General features: G+C 40.8%; 2 protein-coding genes across 2 annotated transcripts; one reads left to right on the forward strand and one right to left on the reverse strand.

The window, feature by feature from the left end:
• Window positions 1–443: 443 nt before the first annotated feature.
• Window positions 444–6,028, reverse strand: anxa1a (annexin A1a). Its single transcript, XM_067605629.1, has 12 exons — window positions 5,872–6,028; window positions 5,034–5,107; window positions 4,119–4,209; window positions 3,709–3,803; window positions 3,509–3,622; window positions 3,111–3,201; window positions 2,883–2,962; window positions 1,670–1,814; window positions 1,480–1,575; window positions 1,321–1,379; window positions 1,098–1,220; window positions 444–949 (listed from the first exon to the last, which is right to left on the reverse strand). Exons 2-12 carry the CDS (start codon window positions 5,091–5,093, stop codon window positions 890–892), a joined length of 1,014 nt encoding a protein of 337 aa, XP_067461730.1. The 5' UTR covers window positions 5,094–5,107; window positions 5,872–6,028; the 3' UTR covers window positions 444–889.
• Window positions 6,029–10,674: 4,646 nt separating this feature from the next.
• Window positions 10,675–18,118, forward strand: LOC137194093 (uncharacterized). Its single transcript, XM_067605640.1, has 20 exons — window positions 10,675–10,864; window positions 11,104–11,225; window positions 11,635–11,727; window positions 11,798–11,920; window positions 12,181–12,261; window positions 12,395–12,455; window positions 12,539–12,684; window positions 13,245–13,412; window positions 13,601–13,764; window positions 13,918–14,030; window positions 14,232–14,338; window positions 14,870–14,969; window positions 15,073–15,265; window positions 15,586–15,766; window positions 15,890–16,127; window positions 16,549–16,709; window positions 16,811–16,915; window positions 17,014–17,111; window positions 17,203–17,281; window positions 17,406–18,118. The coding sequence occupies exons 1-20, from the start codon at window positions 10,789–10,791 to the stop codon at window positions 17,454–17,456; spliced, it is 2,460 nt and encodes an 819-aa protein (XP_067461741.1). The 5' UTR covers window positions 10,675–10,788; the 3' UTR covers window positions 17,457–18,118.
• Window positions 18,119–18,496: the final 378 nt, after the last annotated feature.

The following is an 18,496-nucleotide window of genomic DNA, read 5'->3' on the forward strand; positions in this document are numbered from 1 at the left end:
GCACACAAGGTAAAAATATATCACCTTTTGGGACTTTGGGAGATCCGTAATTACCTGCTTTTACACTGCAGGTAAAAATACTGTAAGTGGTTGTCCAATTTGTCAACCCCACCCCTGCTTGCCACAGTTCTAAAAATATCAATCACACTTGGTACTGTTTGCACATTAAGTCTGCTGTGTTCATTGTATTCAGTTCCAATATCTGGATTATATTGATTTAGCAGTTGCTTGTGCATCAGGAGGAGTGTGGGGTTTTCAAAAATATTTCACATTATTATTATTATTATTACAAAATTAAGTAAATTAATAAAACAGATAAATACTGTGCTTATAGATTTGGTAAACATATCTTATTGCTAGTTGGTTCCTGTCTGTCTGATATGTGCTGTATGTTCATAACTGTGTAACATAACATGATGTGTGGTTAGAAGAACAGAGACCGCTCAGATAGAAAAAAGCTTTTATTTGCAGAATGTAGTTCCTTCAAGGTTACTGCTGCCAATGAATATAATTGGCACATGGGAATGTGTATACACCTGTTTGCAGCTGCAATGTGGCCACTGACTCCAGCTTCTTTTCAATCACCAGTTATGACAAGCTAATGAGTGTAAGGCTAAGTCTGTGGGAGAGCACAGGTCCACTGACAAACTCTTCAATCTATATGATAAGAGTGTTGGAATAAAAGGGAATAACTACTGAAAATATCTGCTAAAGCAGTGATCCCATGTTAATCTTCGCTCATTGCTGTTAATATCTTCTAAATGTCATGACAGTTGTCCGTAAGAGTACAGGGCACAATATGTGTCAAGAGATTATAGGTGATTTTCCACAGCTGGTCTTGGTGGTGGATCTTCAATTGTATGAGAACTAATAGCCAGTTGATTAGCTATTAATTTTCACCCCCACAGAGAGCGAGCAGAATCTTCTCGTAGTCTCCTTTAGTGTCATCCTGAAAAAAAAAACCCAAAAATGTGTGTGAATATGTAAACTGTTACACCTTACCCCCTTTTTTAAACAGTAAATGAGCAAATAAATCCACACATTCTGAGATCCAGGATGGGTTCATTGTCATTACCATTGCTCATATGTTTGCTCACCAGAATATCCTGATGGAGTGTTTTGCCGTAGTTCTTCTTGTACTCATTCTTGATGTGTTTCATGTCAATTTCGGAGCGGCTCACCATGATACGGGTCAGGATGTTTTTGCGGGTTCCTTTACCCTGAGGGGTTAGAAAAGAGTGAGAGAGGGAAGGCAAAGAGTAGCAGGCACAATATCCTGCATGCTTTTTAATATTTTGTGAGTAGCAGCCTGTGGTGTACCTTCATGGCCAAGTAGAGCTTCTCAGCGAAGAATGCAGACTTGCTTCCAGCACACTTCACTAAGTTAAAAATAAAGGTTGACGTTCACATTAAATCTGTGCATAAATAACTGGAGGTATGTTCAGGTAATGAAGTTTTAGTAGAAGTTTGTGTCTTTACCTACTGCTGTGAGACAACTCTCAATATCACCCTTCATCTCCAGGTCGATAGCTTTGGCTACGTCCACTTTGCTGTACTTTGAGTACCTGTCAAATACTGAGAGACAAGGGAAAGGAAGAGTGTTAGGTCTGACGGAGACATACAGGGGAAGAAAATGGATGTTACTGATGAGGGCAGCCAGCCAGCTAACCTTTACGAAGATGAAGGGCACTCCTGGTGGTGAGGATGTCAATGAAGACGGAGCAGTCTTTGCCCTTCCTGCCCTCTCCTGCTTCATACAGAGCCCTTGCATCGCTGTCAATCAGCTGCTCACACACTCCCTCAGTCCTGCCAGCCTGTGATGAAGAGAAACAGAGAAACTTGACGGTGCTGAACACAACTAAACTGGGTCCAGTATCTCTTGGAAAATATTTTTATGAAAGATCTAACTCAGTCAGTAGACTGTAGAAAGTGATCACCTACAAAAAGGCACAGGACAGGATGGGAAGTTGTGGGATGATCCAAAGATCACTTTCACTCTTGAGTTTGCTGTGTGACACTGTAGCTTATTCTTCAACATATTCCAAAATATTTTTGTTTTGCTCCCGTTCAGGCTGGATTGATTATGGTATTATATAATGTGAGGTGAATTGTCATAGGTAGCATCTTATTTAGAATGGAGCAAGGTAATAATAAATAATGGCAAGATATTTGTTTCTCCTTTTGACCATGTGAATGTCTCAGATGGGACCTGTGATGTCACCTCGCTATTTCGGTACAGTCCTCATTTATTGCGACTGGAGTGACATAAAATATATGGTGGATGTTAGAATTACTGGTACATTTGTGTCTTAACATCTGAATGACACATTTTTTCTACTTTTTTTAGCATAAAAACTACAAGAGTGGTGTAGGAAGTGCTGCTTGATAAATAATGAATGTAGAAAACTGACAAGCTTTAAAAAAGCTGAGTAAGCACAAAGGAAATGGTTTGAACTTGAGATTAATTTACCCACCAGACTGATTAAAGCAGACATTCTGCAGCTTGTTTCCATCCTCTCATTGCAAAATGCTTCTTTCACTTTTTGTATTTAAGATATAATGTATGTTCAGCATATTTAATTTATTTATTTATATTTATTTAATTTTAAGATGCCCAAATATAAAGCCATAAAAAACCAATTGTTACTTGTGTTGTGTTAGTGTGTTTGTGTTAAGGGAGTGATTGTGTTTATTTTTTATAAATGCTGTCACTGTAGCAGCTACAGTAAGGAGTGTTATGTTGCCTCAGAACTTAAGGGCATCCTGGTGCTCTGACGGAAAGGCTGACGGTACTAAATACCCCTTCAAAATCCTGTGACAAAACACTGTACAGAATGAAACACCCCATATGGGAGAGTAAGCAAGCGTGGACACACATGTACCTTGCAGAGTGTAAGGAGGGCAGTCCTGAAGTCTCCACTGGTGTCAGATCTGATGTCATCCTCCAGGTCCTTCTTGTAATCTTGGCACAACATTGGAGGACATAAAATACTGACGGTCACAATTTGAAAACTGTGTTTCACCGAATGCATTTCTAATGTTTAAACCTTCTCCCATATTCCTGCAGCTGTAATTTTCCACTGTAACATGTTGCATGTGTTGGCACACACCTTCCTTGTAGGCCTTCTTCATGTCCAGGATCTCTCTGTTGGTTCGAGAGGACATAATCTCGATCAGGGTATCCTCGTCTGTTCCCAGACCCTGAGACATGGATCCAAGGATAGAGAGGTTAAAACAGAGAATGATCACTTATTCTTCAATGGTACATTTAAAAAAAACCCACAACATTTACCCTGCCAATAAGAAAACAATACATGAATATGTGGAAGTGGGCGGGTATCAGTAGGTGCTAAATATAACCGATGATGGTGAGGCCAAAAGTTCAGTCTACTACAACCTGTTCCAATGTGCTTCATTTCTGAGGGTTTGAGTAATTTATACATTTATATCAATGTTTCTTTTAAAAGAGACTGTGTATGTGTGTGTATGTGTGTGTGTGTGTGTGTACCTTCATTGCCAGTTTCAGCTGCTGGGCATCATACTGGGCTGGTGTTTTCAGCAGAGCCAACACCACATCCTCCAGATCTCCCTTCAGGGCGCTCTTCATTGCTGATTCCAGAGGCTAGAGGGTAAAAACCAATAAGTAAATATAGGTAACGCTATCGGTGTGTGTACTTGTTGTGAACATCCTTGTGTCATACTCATTACCTTGCCACTGGCCTGCTGGTAGGCCTCTTTGATCTGCTGTCTCTGCTCGTTGCTCCTTTTCACCAGAATTTCAATAATGGTGTTCTCATCAACACCTGCAGAAATTACATATTTAGTAAAATCACAACTTTTATTATTTTGCTTCTGTTTGACGGAGACAAATATACAATTTAGTAGAGATTTTAGCCCTTACAGTATTTTTACTTCAGTGTGCTTGCCCATACTGAGCTGTGAGATGACTTTCTACAACAGAGAGCAGTAATGGTGCATGTTGGCCAGCAGAGGGTATTGCGGTTCTTACAGCATAGGGAAACCCCTCATACCCCAAGTAGGGACACACTGCTGAGCCAAGACATGTTCCCACAAGCTCTGAAGCTTTCCCTTTGTGTATGTTTGCATTTTAAGCTCACCTTTTGCCTTGATGGCCTTTTCCAAGACTGCTGCATCTCCGTTGGGGCTGAAATTGGGCGCTGCTGTCACCGTTCCCTCGTTCTTTAGGGCCTGAGAGACACATCACAGATTATTATGTGTTTGGTAAATACTTAACTTCCACCCAGTGGTGTGCAAGAAGTGGGAGGGTTGCAAAAGTCCATTTTTGAAATGTCTTGGATGCAAAAGTGCTCTTTAAGAGAGGTCAATTCACTACTTGTTTCTCCCTTTTCACATTGCCTGTATATCCTCCAGCTAAGAGGCAATTAGCTAAATGATTTTGTTAAAAGACAACAGAATACACAACATACACAGATTTAATGACCCTGTGGGCACTGCCTTGTCTCTGTCTCTGCCCCTTCTCCTCTATGCTTCAAAGGACCATGACGCTGCCCTTTAAAATGCCTGTGCACACCCGTATTGGACTGGACTGAACAATAACAGGAGAGCTCAGACTGCAATCATACAGGATAACCTTGTGCAACCTTCTCTTAGTTCACTTTAAGAAACCAGGGAAAGGAGAAGTAGCATTTTGTTCTGTATGCAGAGTTTATAAAGGGAGGGGCAAAAATTCCTGCTTATATGAGTCACACACTCATAAGTCTTAGTATGGTCATCTTACTCGTTTTTTATCATCTAGACGCCCTTTCACTTTAGTAACAGTACTCATCTTATCTTCTTGCCTTGCCCCACTCCTTTTTCATTCCCTCTGTCTTGTTTAAACTTCCCACTCATTCATTTTTCTCCTCACTATCCTCTACACTTCACTCTTTCCCTTGTACTAACTCTGCCAGATAAATTTTTCCACCACCCTAGCATACCACAGGAAGAGAAAAAAAAGGAAAAAACAGAGTAGTTGGCCTTAGCAACTGGAACACAACCGCAAAGTTACGTACTGAGTCATCAGGCATGCCCAAATAGACCGTCTGCTGCAGGAAGGCTTGGATGAAAGACATGGTGGGACTGCTGTCTGTAGAGGAACAAAACAAGAGAACAAGAAAGAAGAGAAGAGAAGAGAAGAGAAGAGAAGAGAAGAAAAGAAAAGAAAAGAAAAGAGAAGAGAAGAGAAGAGAAGAGAAGAGAAGAGAAGAAAAGAAAAGAAAAGAGAAGAGAGGAGGACATGTCACCCTCACACATTCCAAATATGTGTACACATTGTTGAACATTTAGAGAGTAGAGAACAATAGTCTGTGGGTCTGTGCTGAGAGAGCTGAGGATCCTCAAATAAAATAAAACAAAGTAAATTGAAACTATTTCAGATGTTATTCAAAGTAGAAATGATCACTCTTTTATTGATTCTACTTCAGTAAAGTTCTTATCTGTTGAAAAAAGAAGGAAATAAACATGTTTGATTTTCCTTCATTAGCTCATGGAGAGCAGCAGCCTCTAAAAGTTTATATTAGGTTCTCCATAATGGCAAGCATCTGGAGACTCCCTGCCTGGCCACACCCACACTTAGCTCATATACAGATATGAATTATGGGCTATGTTATAGATCCAGTCTGCTTTCATGTACTTTAACATTCCTACTACTTGAGCCAGTACACCACTTTTCTTGTTTCAGTACATCAGAAAAAGTATCGCCGTTGTTTCCTCAACCACACCCACATAGGTTGCATCAATACCTTGAGGAAGAGGGAACTTTAACCCGTTACAACAAAAAGTATCAAACTTCTCCTAAACCTTAAACTGAAAGCTGGATTTGAGTTTTTTTATGGAACGAAAATAACTTACCGTGTGGTCTTACAGGAAGAAGTTTGTCTCGCTGAGTTTCCAGGGGCTTTGTAACGACACAGAGAGTATATTTATACCCATGATAAACCCCACCTAGTAACGGGCCCAGCCCATACTCCCCTACACCGCTGCTATTGGTCTGAAGCGCTGCCTGCCACAGCAGCGCTGCGCCCAAAACGCAACGCCGTGCGTAAAAACTAGGAACTCAGTCTCCAGCAGATTTAAAACAGTCACGCTGCTTACTTCAAAACATGTGCTGATCAAGTTTCAGACCGTAATCTTTCAATGAAAGATAAATAAATGTGATATTATCGAAAATCACTAATAAAGACCAAGGGAGTCGTTGTGTTTGTGATGACTATTTTACTTTTTATGGAGTTTCAATGCTATATTTGAATATAATCCCTAAGAGGATTTGAATTGAATTGAAAAGTTTGTTTTTATTAGCTATGATTATTATTATGTTTTATTCTGTTTTAAGTGTCCAAACTTCATATTTTAAGGACTTCAAGTTGTGTCTTGAAGTTTCAGACATTTGAGGTTTTACAATTACATGGTGCTCTTCTAAAGGGATACAGGAACCTTTTATGGCAAGATTTTGCTGTATCACTCAGTATTTGTGACCTATGCTTGTGTATCTATTTATATATTTGGCGGTAGCCTGAGTGCAAGCATCCCCAGTAAACATAACTCTTCAAAGCAACCATTTAGCAGTGTGTGTGTTTGGTTTGGGCCCTGGACACATACACATGCAGGTATTGATGCTGTTTCATTTGGCTGTAAATATAATGAAGTATACTCTCTCTTTCCCTGCTGTTATCTACTCTGCTGCAAGAATGTTATCAGGAAGGGTTTTGTAAAATCCACAGCCCCCTGGACCTCATCATTACAATACCTTCAGGAACGACTGAGTAAAGACCACCAAACATTCCTTACAGGACTCTGCCTCAGGTCTGATGAGGTAATGAGTTTCCTTAAGGTGTGGCATGTTGTCATGACAGCACAGCCAGGGCCTGACGCTACCTGCCGGCTACATGCCTCAACAGAGGGTATTGCTTTCACACAGCTGAGATTAACAGCCAGGATAATGACACACTCACACATTTGATTGATGACGGCATCATTCTGACATAGTCATACTATGTCATCAATCAACAATCAACAATCAAGACTTCACAGGTCCTTGATGACGTTTGTCTATCTATGCCTTTGTCTGTCTATCATTACTCCATCTGTAGTGGAAAATGGTCAGGGCAGGGCTTGGATAGTGAAAAAAGAAGGGGCGGCAAAGCTGTATTTTCATTAAAGTGGTATCAGGGTTGGATTTATCTCTAAGTAAGGTGAGTTAAACAGATGCTCAAGCTGTGGTCCAAATGTTTTAAATGAATCTCTCGGTCAAAAAAAAAAAAAAAAAGGATATCCTCAGAAGAACTTTGGCCAAGAACAACAAGGAACCAGAAGCAACACAATGACCATGACATTGGTTTTATTCCACATTGACCCCTCTAGCATGTCAGACATCATTCTCTGTGGTCCAAAAACTATGCGTAAAGATAATTCACTGCTTCTCCTCAGTGCAGTTCATGATATATAATGACCCTAACAATAGCTGAGGAAAGTGTGGGGTCTCCAGGTAAACAAATAAAAACAAGAAAGACAAAGTGATGTGAGTGTGTGTACATACTTTATGTGTGTGTGTGTGTCCGTGTGAGTGTGAGACAGCATCCAGTTACAATCTCTAACTTACACACGGGAAACCTGAGGACTGTTTGGGGCATCTTTTTACCAGCAGGCTTTGTGGGGTTTAAGCCAGTACCTGGTGAAACTCCATCTCTTCAGGTTTAATATTTAAAGACTGTTGAGAGTTTGGTTCCCCTTAGAGATCAGGATCGATGCGTCCTCATTCTCCTGGTCAGCATAGCAGCACCAAAACTGAATCACACTGAAGGGATCAGATCTGCTCTGAGACCAGGGAATTAATTTATCATCAAGGCAAGTTTTATTCTTTTTTTTCCTGTTTGTCAACTTTGCTAAGATTTTTTTTCTCATATAGCACCTTGAAAGCAGGGAAATTGAAGAACAAAAATAGACACACGCACTCAAACTTTGGGATTTTCAGTTTTTCCTGTTGAGAAGCTCGTAGTTTATAGCAGCTTGTGTAGGCTAACAAAAGGATTTTACTCCTTGAGTGAATGTGCGGTGTGAGCTTTTTGACATCTGCAAATAATTTGAAGATAGAGTTTTTGATGTAGATTAAAAATATTTTTTGAATTAAAATTGAGAGATTATTCATCTTTCCGGGATCTTTGTGGCTTTAAAATGATTTTAAGCATCTTTTCTCTACAGATTTTGGACAGATCCAGTTGCATGTACTCATATACAAAGATCATACACAACAGCAGCAGTGACAGTTAAACTACATTCAAGATGTATGTGAACTCTTCTGGAGCTGAGAATGGATCCTATTCACTGACCTTTCTGGGAAAGAAAGTAGGGAGACATCACTCTGTGGCCCCTGCAGGCAAGCAACGTGAGTATTAAACACAGCAACAAACACCTGAGCTTTAGCAATGGATTGAATGAATCTTTACAGCAGTAAGGACATCCTTGTGTTCATTTCTATATCAAAAAGATTACTGGAGCAGCACCACTGCAGATTATGGGCTGTAGAAGAATCTGTTCTGAGTGAGAAATGTGTTACATGCAGACAGATAAAGGTAGATAAGGTTTAAATATTACAGCTACTTGGCTGCCTCTGTTGTAAAGCAGCGGCACAGTCAGTGTATCAGAGCAAATATAACACATTGTTCCTGGAAGGGTTTGATTGGAGATCTGGATATGAAGCCCAGCCAGGTCCACCAGATCCAGACTTAAACACACACACGCATGCATGCACACATACAAACAGACAAGCATCAAGTGAAGTGACAGTAGCTGGTGGTCATGCCAGCTGTTGCAGAAATGGACGCAAAAATGTTTTTAAGTGTGTGTGGTTTACAGTTTGATATGGCATGCACGCAAATGTCTGCGTGTTCTCATAAAATATATTAAGACAGGCCTCATGCCAGCATTGCATCACTGTAAGCTCCACCATCTTCCATCCAGATGTTTTCATTACATGAAGGCTATCTGTTCCTCTGCTCACCTTCGTTCCAGCATTTCATCTCACCTCCATCTGCATCCATCCACAATCTGTCTTATCTACATGATGTGTAGATAAGACATCATGTAGATAAGGAGGATAAATAGGAGGAAGAATCTAGGAGTAAAAATCAAACCTTATCCTGAATTTCTGTGTCTGTATCTAAATTTACTCCTCACATTATGCGCACCATCTGTATGCAAATTTTTTGTCAGGTGCCTGGGAGGCCACTAACCAGTCTACAGGCCCTGAGGACCCTGTGGTGTCCTCGCGGCTTGTACGGGCCCCAGTGACAGCGCAGGTGCTGGAGGATTTGCCGGGCAGTGTACCAGAGCTGAAGGATGAGAGGCCATGTCCAGTAATTCATAACACACAGTTTGACCCATATGAGGACAACACAGCAGGTCAGACCAGTAGAAGCAACAATCACACACACACTTGCATCCAATCATAATCACTTTTACAAGATAAATTACCAAACAGTGGGCTTTCATTCAATAACCTTTTATCTAATGACTTTTAACCTCAAACTAAACTCCAAACTAAGTTTTTATCTTGCTCTTGTTTTGAGTTTTTTGCCTTTAGGTTCACTCTGGCTGCTATCTTACAATCTGCTGTGTTTAATTTTATGATATAATTTCTGTTTTTCCACTGAAAGGTGTTTCTGGGAAGACGGTAACAGCTTGACGGCACACCCACATTCCTGTACGAGGAAACAATGAGGATAGAGGGTGGGATGGGAATGTTAGACACAGAGAGTGATGAAATATTCAGTAGGGGAGCCATTTAATGAAATGTGTCAATATTCTAGATAAGCAGAGATGGATTACTATCAATAACAAAAAATAAACAGGGATTAACAACATCATCTTCTTCACTCAGAATGATTATTAGAAATGATTCAATATGTAATATTAAAGAAAAAACCTGTAAATAGACACTAAACTGAATACTAATCACTTATCATAATCATAAAGATGTAAAACATGTTTTTAATCTAATGAATAAAATGTAAACTGTCTGACTGAGGTTCATGTGTTTTATTTTCCCCAAGACTGTTTCATTTTTAAAGCCACACTTCACTCCTATGAACTGCATCCATGTCAGAAATGTTTATAGCCAAGAAAATGATGATAAATACATTATAAACAAATATTTGTATTGATCAGATTTTCATCAGAAAAACTGGCAAAGAAACATGCTAAATAACTTTTTTTATACTTTAGCCAGTTGTTGTGTGATTGGTTTGTTTGCTTTAGAGAGCACACACACTGACTTACACACACGCTAGGGAGTGATTTATGAACTCCAGTGGCCAATAAAACTATTTGCTTAGGTTGACATTCATCTGATCAGTGCAGTATTATGATTATGAATATTTGCTCTTCTCTTCAATTAAATGACTGAAATATTATTCTCTGGTTTGCTGGAATACTTTTGTTTTCCTTTTTATTCCTATAAAAGAAATATCGACTGAGAAAAACTCTCAAAATCACAAACCAACCAGAAATGAATTTATGAACCTGTGTTCTTCATTGTGATATTTTCAGTTGCAACCTTTGACTGATTAATAAGGGTGTTGTGCAACTTATGTCATAACACTATATTGCAAAATGAGTGGGCGATAGTAGAATCTGTGTTACAAGACTTGATGTCACTCTTTCTCCTCTCTTCTTCTTTCTCTTTCCCATTACTCCACTTCTTAAGTTGATTCCAACTCTCCACAAACAATTTGCTTCTTTACTCAAGCTGTCGTTCATCACAAAACTCAGTGGATGAAGAAGTGGACTGCGTTCAGACGTTGGATCGGTGCTGATCGGAGGAAACACCCTGGACAAGAAGTCAACCAAGGTGCAGTAAAAAGATAAAGAAATGTGTGGAGAAGGAGGGGTGATAGTGTGAGTCTGTGTATAGGTGAGAGGAGGGTGCTGGTGGGGCAGTGTGAGAGATACTGCAGGTGAAAGGATGCCCTAGAGGTACTCATGTTAGGACAAGTGAGGTCTTCTATACTGATCACCTGCTTATTGTAAATTTGAGGCTATACCTGCTTTGAACTGAATTGTAATATACAGCATGAGCTTTTTCTACAGGCCAATCAGAATCTCAGCTGTCAGACAGCTGTGATGCGACAGATCAGGCGACAGCAACTGAGCGATCACAAGATGTCAAGATCTACATCCCCTATGAGTCAGCTGAACTCTGCATCACTCAGGTACAAAAAAAGAGCATCATAGCAGGAAAGCAGCACAGAACAAAATGTGTGTTTCTCACAGTGGCAATGAGTTTTTATTTAGAATATAATCAGTCGATACCACAAGACTCACAAAATTATATCCATATTTCACACCAACAGTGTCAGAGCAGATAAAATAACTTTTATTTGATCTTATGAACCAGTGAATACTGAATATTTTTCAGTGTGGTTTAGAGATGTGTCCAGTTGTTCAGTGCTAGGGCATGCAAACACACAATGCAGTTACTGTCAGACACTGTGTTGTGTTCTCGTTCATGCTCACATGGCTGCCCTGATGCTGCTTGTGTAGCCCTGGAAGACATTTGATCAGCATATGATACAAGAATGTTATTTTTTGCAAGTGAGGTCTGTGGTATGCACTGCGCAGATAGCCGAGGACATGGAAGCGATGAAGAAAAGACATCTGGAGATGGTGCAGGAGCTGGAGGAGAACTTCCAAATGACAGCACGGGAGAACCAGGTGAGAAAGTATCTGCACATGTGTGTAAGTGCACTGACAAATAGTAATGCAATGCATTTGGTGTGATAAGGAATGGACCATGCAGAGGATCAGATGTCATTATCAGAACAAGTTGAACACTCTGAGGAGAATCCTGGACCTCTACCAGGAGAAGGTGGAGAAGAAGAACGCTGACTGGGAGAAGAGAGTAGTGGTCAGTGTTGTTCATTTGTCAATCCATCTGTCCCTATTTTTTCCCTTTTTTTATCTAAATATCAATCCTTTCTCCTGCAACTGCTTCTTTCAACACACTTTGTTCTTTCTGGTGGTTAAGTTAAAAAAAATGCACTCAAAGTCTCAGATTCTACACCAAACTTCATCAGTCATGTAAATGCACATGTTACAGTCCATATAGTTGTAATATTAAACTGTAATTTATGTATTTCTCTATATTCCTGGTTCTGTTTCCTGCAGGCCTTGAGTGCACAGAACGAGCAACTGCTGGATGAGCAGAGGAGAAGTAAAGAAGAGGCCTTGCGGTGGCACAGAGAAAAGGTTTGATAAAATTTGATGCAGGCCTCATATCTTCTTATGCCATCGTCTGAACTAGAGCACCCCCTTGTGGCCTTATTTGAGTATAACTATCGAGGCTACTGGCAACTGTTTTATCAGACCAACTTTCTTTTAGAGCAAAATGTTGGAGTTGTTCTCCAACAGGCTGGACGTCCTGCACAGCCACCAGGCCTCCAGTGAGTCTTCATGCATGCATTACATGTGTGAGTAATCACTGGCCTGATATAACACCTTAATTAATGTCCGTTTACGGTAACAGCACTACAGGAGCTGCAGATGGCCAGACAGGAAGTGGGTAAAGTCCAAGAAATATTGATGCTATCATCTCAAGAGCAGCAGCAGGAAGCAGCTGAGGAAGGTGTAAGCTCAGAGAACAAAGGACTATCAGCTCAACAGCAGACTGTGGTGGGTTGAAATCAGTTACCATTGCAATCTGTTGCCCATATCTGAGGTGCACAATCTAAGATTACAAACATATCAACAAACAACCTTCTGGGGGACAATAGACAGCAAAGCTCACGTTGCACAGCAGGGGGAAAGACTTAACATAACATCACAAGTTCAAGATTTGATTCTGCCACATCACATTCTGTACAGTTTCCTGAACTTTCTTATCTTCATTTTTTTATTATCTAGATATTTGAATAACTTCTTGGTCTATGTAATGTGTCCTTTTATTGGCCTGATACATTATGAAGGAATCATTCAATGTTTAGAGACAGGACAAGAAGTGCAGGTATATTGCCCATGTAAGCCACATTTAACACCCATGATTAATGAATGCAAAATAGATATTTGATACTCTCGGGCTCCCCACTAAGCTTTGTTAATTGGCTACTAGGATGGCAAAACTGACGTAAAACTAATAACTGAGCAATGGTGTTTTGGCATATTCATCAAAAAGTTAGTTATTAGGAAGTTTTGTCTGCTGGCAGCTGTTGTCTGAACCATGGTTGTATTTGCAGGTCTGCAGTGAGTCTGAGCGACCACTGGAGGGAGCTAAAGCCCGTCTGGAGGAACTGAAGGAGAGCTTGTATCAGAGGGAGAGAGAGATCACAGAGCTGCTGGAGGCAGAAAAGAGTCCCATCCCTCAGCCACCCTGCAGTGTTCTCCTTCCCACTGTCATACACAAGGTGCTGTTCAACAAATAAAATTAAACTTGTGTGTAAATCAACTGTTGTCAAATGCTTTTAAATATGACATTCTCTTGGTTTTTTTTACTAGAGAGATACGTTTTGTTCTGTTTTCTTATACATCCTCCTTTTTTGTATAGGAACTTTGTTGTGTTGACAATGTAACACTTCAGTGTTTTGTCTTTTAGGCTCATGCCATCTGCTCTGCTGTAGCTGAGACCAGAGCTCTTTTGGACCAAATGATTGAGGAGAATCTTGTTGCTCTGGTCAACGCCAGAGACAAACTGGACCGTCTACAGATGGCCAGAGAAGACAGCAATGACAGAGAGGAGGAGACCACAGACCAAGAGGGGTTAAAGATCATGGAAACAGTTTACAGAAATAAACAATATATGGCTTTTTGTTGGTTGGAATATCGCCACTTAAAAAATACTATATCAGGTTAAATTGTGCCAAATTATTATTATTTTCTGAAATTAATAACTGTGGACTGTGAACCTTTCAGGTCAGATGAATATGAGTCGAGTTTGTCTTTACTACAAGAAACTGTGAGGGAGTTCGAGGTTTCTCAACTGGCTTTAGGCTGTATCAAAACTGGAGAAACCCCTCTTGTGAATGGTAAATAAATATCTTAAATAACCTGATGCTTTCAATCAATGACAAATGAATGGTAAATACATTCATACATACATGCATGTAATATCTGCATCTTCACAAGATCACTTCCTTGCAACTATGCATCTGTTTTGGCGCCACAGTTGGCTAACTGAGTGTAGGGAGCATTACTTATATCAGTGCCTTTTTTTCTTTTCTGCACAGATGGTGATGCAGTCTCAGAACTGGAGGACCTCCTGGGACGAGGAACAATCAAAACCACAGAGGGAGTGAAGAGTGTTGGCCATCAACTTCTCCTGCTGCAGGATCAGGTCAAGATTGCATCACTGGTCCAACGAATCCTGGTCCTTACTGTTTCACTATGCTGGTAGACTAAGGGTGCTTTATAAACCACAGGAATTGTTGGAGATACATATCATGCCTGTCCTGTTAGTTTTGACACCTAGAGTAGATTAGGTTTAACCATTCATTATAAGATAGTGTTCCTTGTCATGGTGCAAGAATCATTCAGGAATGAGCAGGAACATTCAGGTGAAACCATGCTGAGGACCCAGCCACCTCAATCCCCTCATACTGGTTCCACTGCACACCTTTTGGATGAACTCAAATACAACATCTACAGCAACAAGCATAAAGCACCAAGGTCTGCATGGTCAACTTTAACACTCAGATACTACAGCTCCCCTGTTGACTCAAAGGAGCCCATCAGGGTGGTAAACAGGGGTCATTATTTTAAGTTTCCAGATGCATAAAATGAAACTATCTAGGTTATGAATTTACTGTTAAAAGCTGTCTTAATCCAAGGGGCTACAAATACATGTTTGACTTGCTTCTCTCTCAAGCTGAAGCAAGTCAAAGACGAGAAAAAGAAGATCATTGAGAACTACACTTCAGAAAGGACATTGAGGAAGAAATACTACAATATGGTGCAAGACATGAAAGGTACACGTTAGGATTCAGTATGAAATTAACCACATGTGATGGTGCCTTACTACCGGTATTTTTAGGTGTTTAATGTTTCATGTCCCTGTTTTTATTTCTTCAGGTAAAATCCGAGTGTTTTGTCGGATACGACCAGTGAGTCGATCCGAGACTGTGCAGGGTGGGGCCATCGTTGTGGATAAAATAGATGATTACTCTGTTTGTGTGGAGACCCCACGTGGGCAGAGGGAGTTTCAGTTTGACTGGGTGTTCAGTGCTGAAGCCTCCCAAGAAGACCTGTTTCATGACACCAACAGGTGAGGGCAAGGGTGTAGGTTTCTAAAGCGGTGGGAGGGTGAGCAACAACAGGACTTTCCAATCAGTGACTGGTACATGAACATACACATTTTTTTTAAACAAATATTCTGTAACAAGCATATAATAGAACCCAGATGTGTATGTTTTGATCCACAATAAATTTACAAAATGGTTTAAGCTATAAATTTGTGCTAACTCAGCCTTATAAAGGTACAGTTACTATTAAATTGATTGAGGTGACGGGGGGCCTGTAATCCAAGACTCTACAGATGTTTGAGGGGTTGACAGCTCAGCAGCTCAGAAGTTACTTTTCTCACAGGCTGATCCAGTCGGCTATTGATGGTTATAACGTCTGCATCTTTGCATATGGCCAGACGGGCTCAGGGAAGACCTTCACCATGGTTGGGGACAAGGAACAGAAGAGCCCCGGGATCATGCCGAGATCTTTTAAGGCCATATTTGATATCATACAGGAGAACAGCCCCAAATTCAGCTTCAAGGTAATAACAATGTATCAGCAGTATACCACCACAGAACCTTTGCTCATTTCTTTCACCTTGTCTCACTTCCCTTTTTCCGTCCTCCTCTCCTCTTCTCCGTACTTGTTCATTCCTCTACCTCAGGTTTCGACCTATATGCTGGAGCTGTACAATGACAGGCTGCAGGACCTCTTTGTGAGCCTGGCTGGTGAGGCCCATGCACAGCCCCAGTCTCATGGCCAAACCAGGCGAGTGGAGATCAAGAGGAACAGAAAGGGGGTTGTGTTCGCCCAAGGAGCAGAGACAAAGGAGGCCTCCAGTGCCCAGGAGCTCTACGCTCTGTTCCAGCAGGCCTGCGCCAACCGACACATCTCTGCCACCAGTGAGTTCTCTATACCGTGCAGTGTCGCCCAGTTCAAACAAGGCCCTGCTAAATGGTTTGGATTAATTATGTTAGTTACAGTCAGTGTGACGGTACAGTAGCTTGGTACATCATTACTGGACTGAGCAGGGAGTGGCACAGCATCGAAACTGTGAATCAGCATGCTGTAGGAAGAGGAACAACTTTGTTTTATAGATACACACAAGTCATTGAGGTCCTCACATGAAGGACCTGATGAATAAGTAATGGAGAGCTACTGTCACTAAAAATTACAAAATGAATAATTACAACTAAAAATATAATCTGTTTACATCAGACAATAACAAATTTGTAAAAAGCTCACAGGTTTAGATTTATTTGCTCTGAATAGTTAAAAAGAAACAGTATTTAGGATTCTTTTTGTTTTGTTTTGTTTCCCAAGAGATGAATGTGGAGAGTTCCCGCTCCCACCTCATTGTTGGCATCATGGTGGAGAGCAGGAATCTGACCAATGGGAATGTGAGCACCGGGAAGCTGAGCCTCGTGGACCTGGCAGGCAGTGAGAGAGCAGCCAAGACTGGAGCCAAGGACCACCAGCTGAAGGTTTACTCACTTGTTATGTATTGACTAACCTACCAATGCTCAATTGATTGAATGTATCAGAGAAGATTTCACATGACCTCTATAAATATTCTCCTCTGCAGGAGGCTAACTCCATTAACAAGTCTCTGAGTGCCCTGGGTGATGTGATATCAGCTTTGTCTGCTGAAATGCCCCATGTACCGTACCGCAATAGCAAGCTGACTGAGGTGATGAAAAAAGATTATTATATTTTTGCAGAATGCATCTCAACCACTGGTTCTCTTGGGTGAACAGTCATCTGACTTTCAAATTTGATCTCCCTCAGGTCATGCAGGACTCTCTGGGTGGCAACGCTAAAACACTCATGATCGTCAACATCTCTCCCTCAGAGTGCAACCTTGATGAGACGCTCACATCACTTGTGTAAGAGATTAAAACTGAGACAAATATTATCATTTATCCGAACACAAACAAAGTCTGAACCTTAACATAAAGATTTCCCTGAACCCTTCAGTTATGCAACAAGAGTCAAGGCCATAACCAACAGTGCTCAGAGAAATGTGGAAAGCAAAGAGATTGCTCAGCTAAAAGAGGTTTGTTACTGTAATTACAGTCAGTAAAGCCAAAACTTCAATTTATATTTAGGATAAAACAGAATTTTATCAAGATGACCACACTGATACATTCATACTAACTTTATTTCTCTTTTTCTGATAGTTGATCATGAAGTTGAGATCAGGACAGACAGTGGAAGAGGAGGACGTCTGAAATGATTGTGTTTGAGATGGTTGTGCTTGAAAAAAGCACATATTTTAAATGATTCAATGTTTAATTTATTGAGGTGACATCACTACAGGGGCACCAACAGTTGCATTCAGGAGATTGCGTGCAGTTTGTTAATCGGTGCTGCCTGCCTGGGTCTATAGAAGGAGGCCCCGTAATACAAGGCCCCACGTGTAACTGAAGAGGCAAATAGGAAGTCAGTTGGCCATTCAGTTTGCACTCCTATTGTATTGTGTAGTTTGTAGCCCATTAGAGCTTGTTAGGTTAAGTCTCCAGAGCCAAGCTGCTGCTACAGCTACTGTTCCGGGGGGGGTGGGCATATCACATGGCTGGGAATGGACACGCTCACACATGCAAAGGCCCTGTCCTGTTGTTCTTGTTTTCTTTTTTCAGACAGGTTCACTAAAATTAGAGCTTTATTATAGTGGGTAAAGACAACTGTAAGGAGGGAGGGCTTTAAAGGTTAATACATCAAATGAACTCCCAGGTATTACTTCTCTTTAAATGTGCAGATAGTAATGTGTCATATGGGTGATTAACTGGGAAAAACAATAATTTTATTTTGGAGCTGCTCCTTGTTTTGTTTTTGTCTCACTCAAGGTTTTGGCTCAGACAAAAGAAAAAGTCACAGCAAAGTCAAACAGAAATTGTTTGAGCAAGGATGGCATGTCGGTGCTGATGGGGGATAAAAGTTTCTATTAGTAGACTATTTTTTGTCTGAAATTGGGCCCATTCTGAATTGTTCAGCATTTTTAATCTATACCGAGGGCCCCACAAGTTGTTCTCTTTGTTACGGCACATTAGAGCCATGTTTCCTAGCTTTGCGTGCTGTGGTTTATTGGCTGCTTTAGATCAGAGGCCACTCAGCACATGTTCCCTGTGATTTGTTATTCTTTAATGACAGCCATGGTTTAAATCATACTGTGAGCTCTGTGGACCAGAACAAAGTGAGGGACAAAGAGACAGAGCGCTATGGAAAGCACATGGAGAGGGAACAGGGTTGATGAGGCGGCTGCGGTCTCATC

This window comes from Thunnus thynnus, chromosome 2, assembly GCF_963924715.1.
Source record: "Thunnus thynnus chromosome 2, fThuThy2.1, whole genome shotgun sequence".
Taxonomy (NCBI): Eukaryota; Metazoa; Chordata; class Actinopteri; order Scombriformes; family Scombridae; genus Thunnus; species Thunnus thynnus.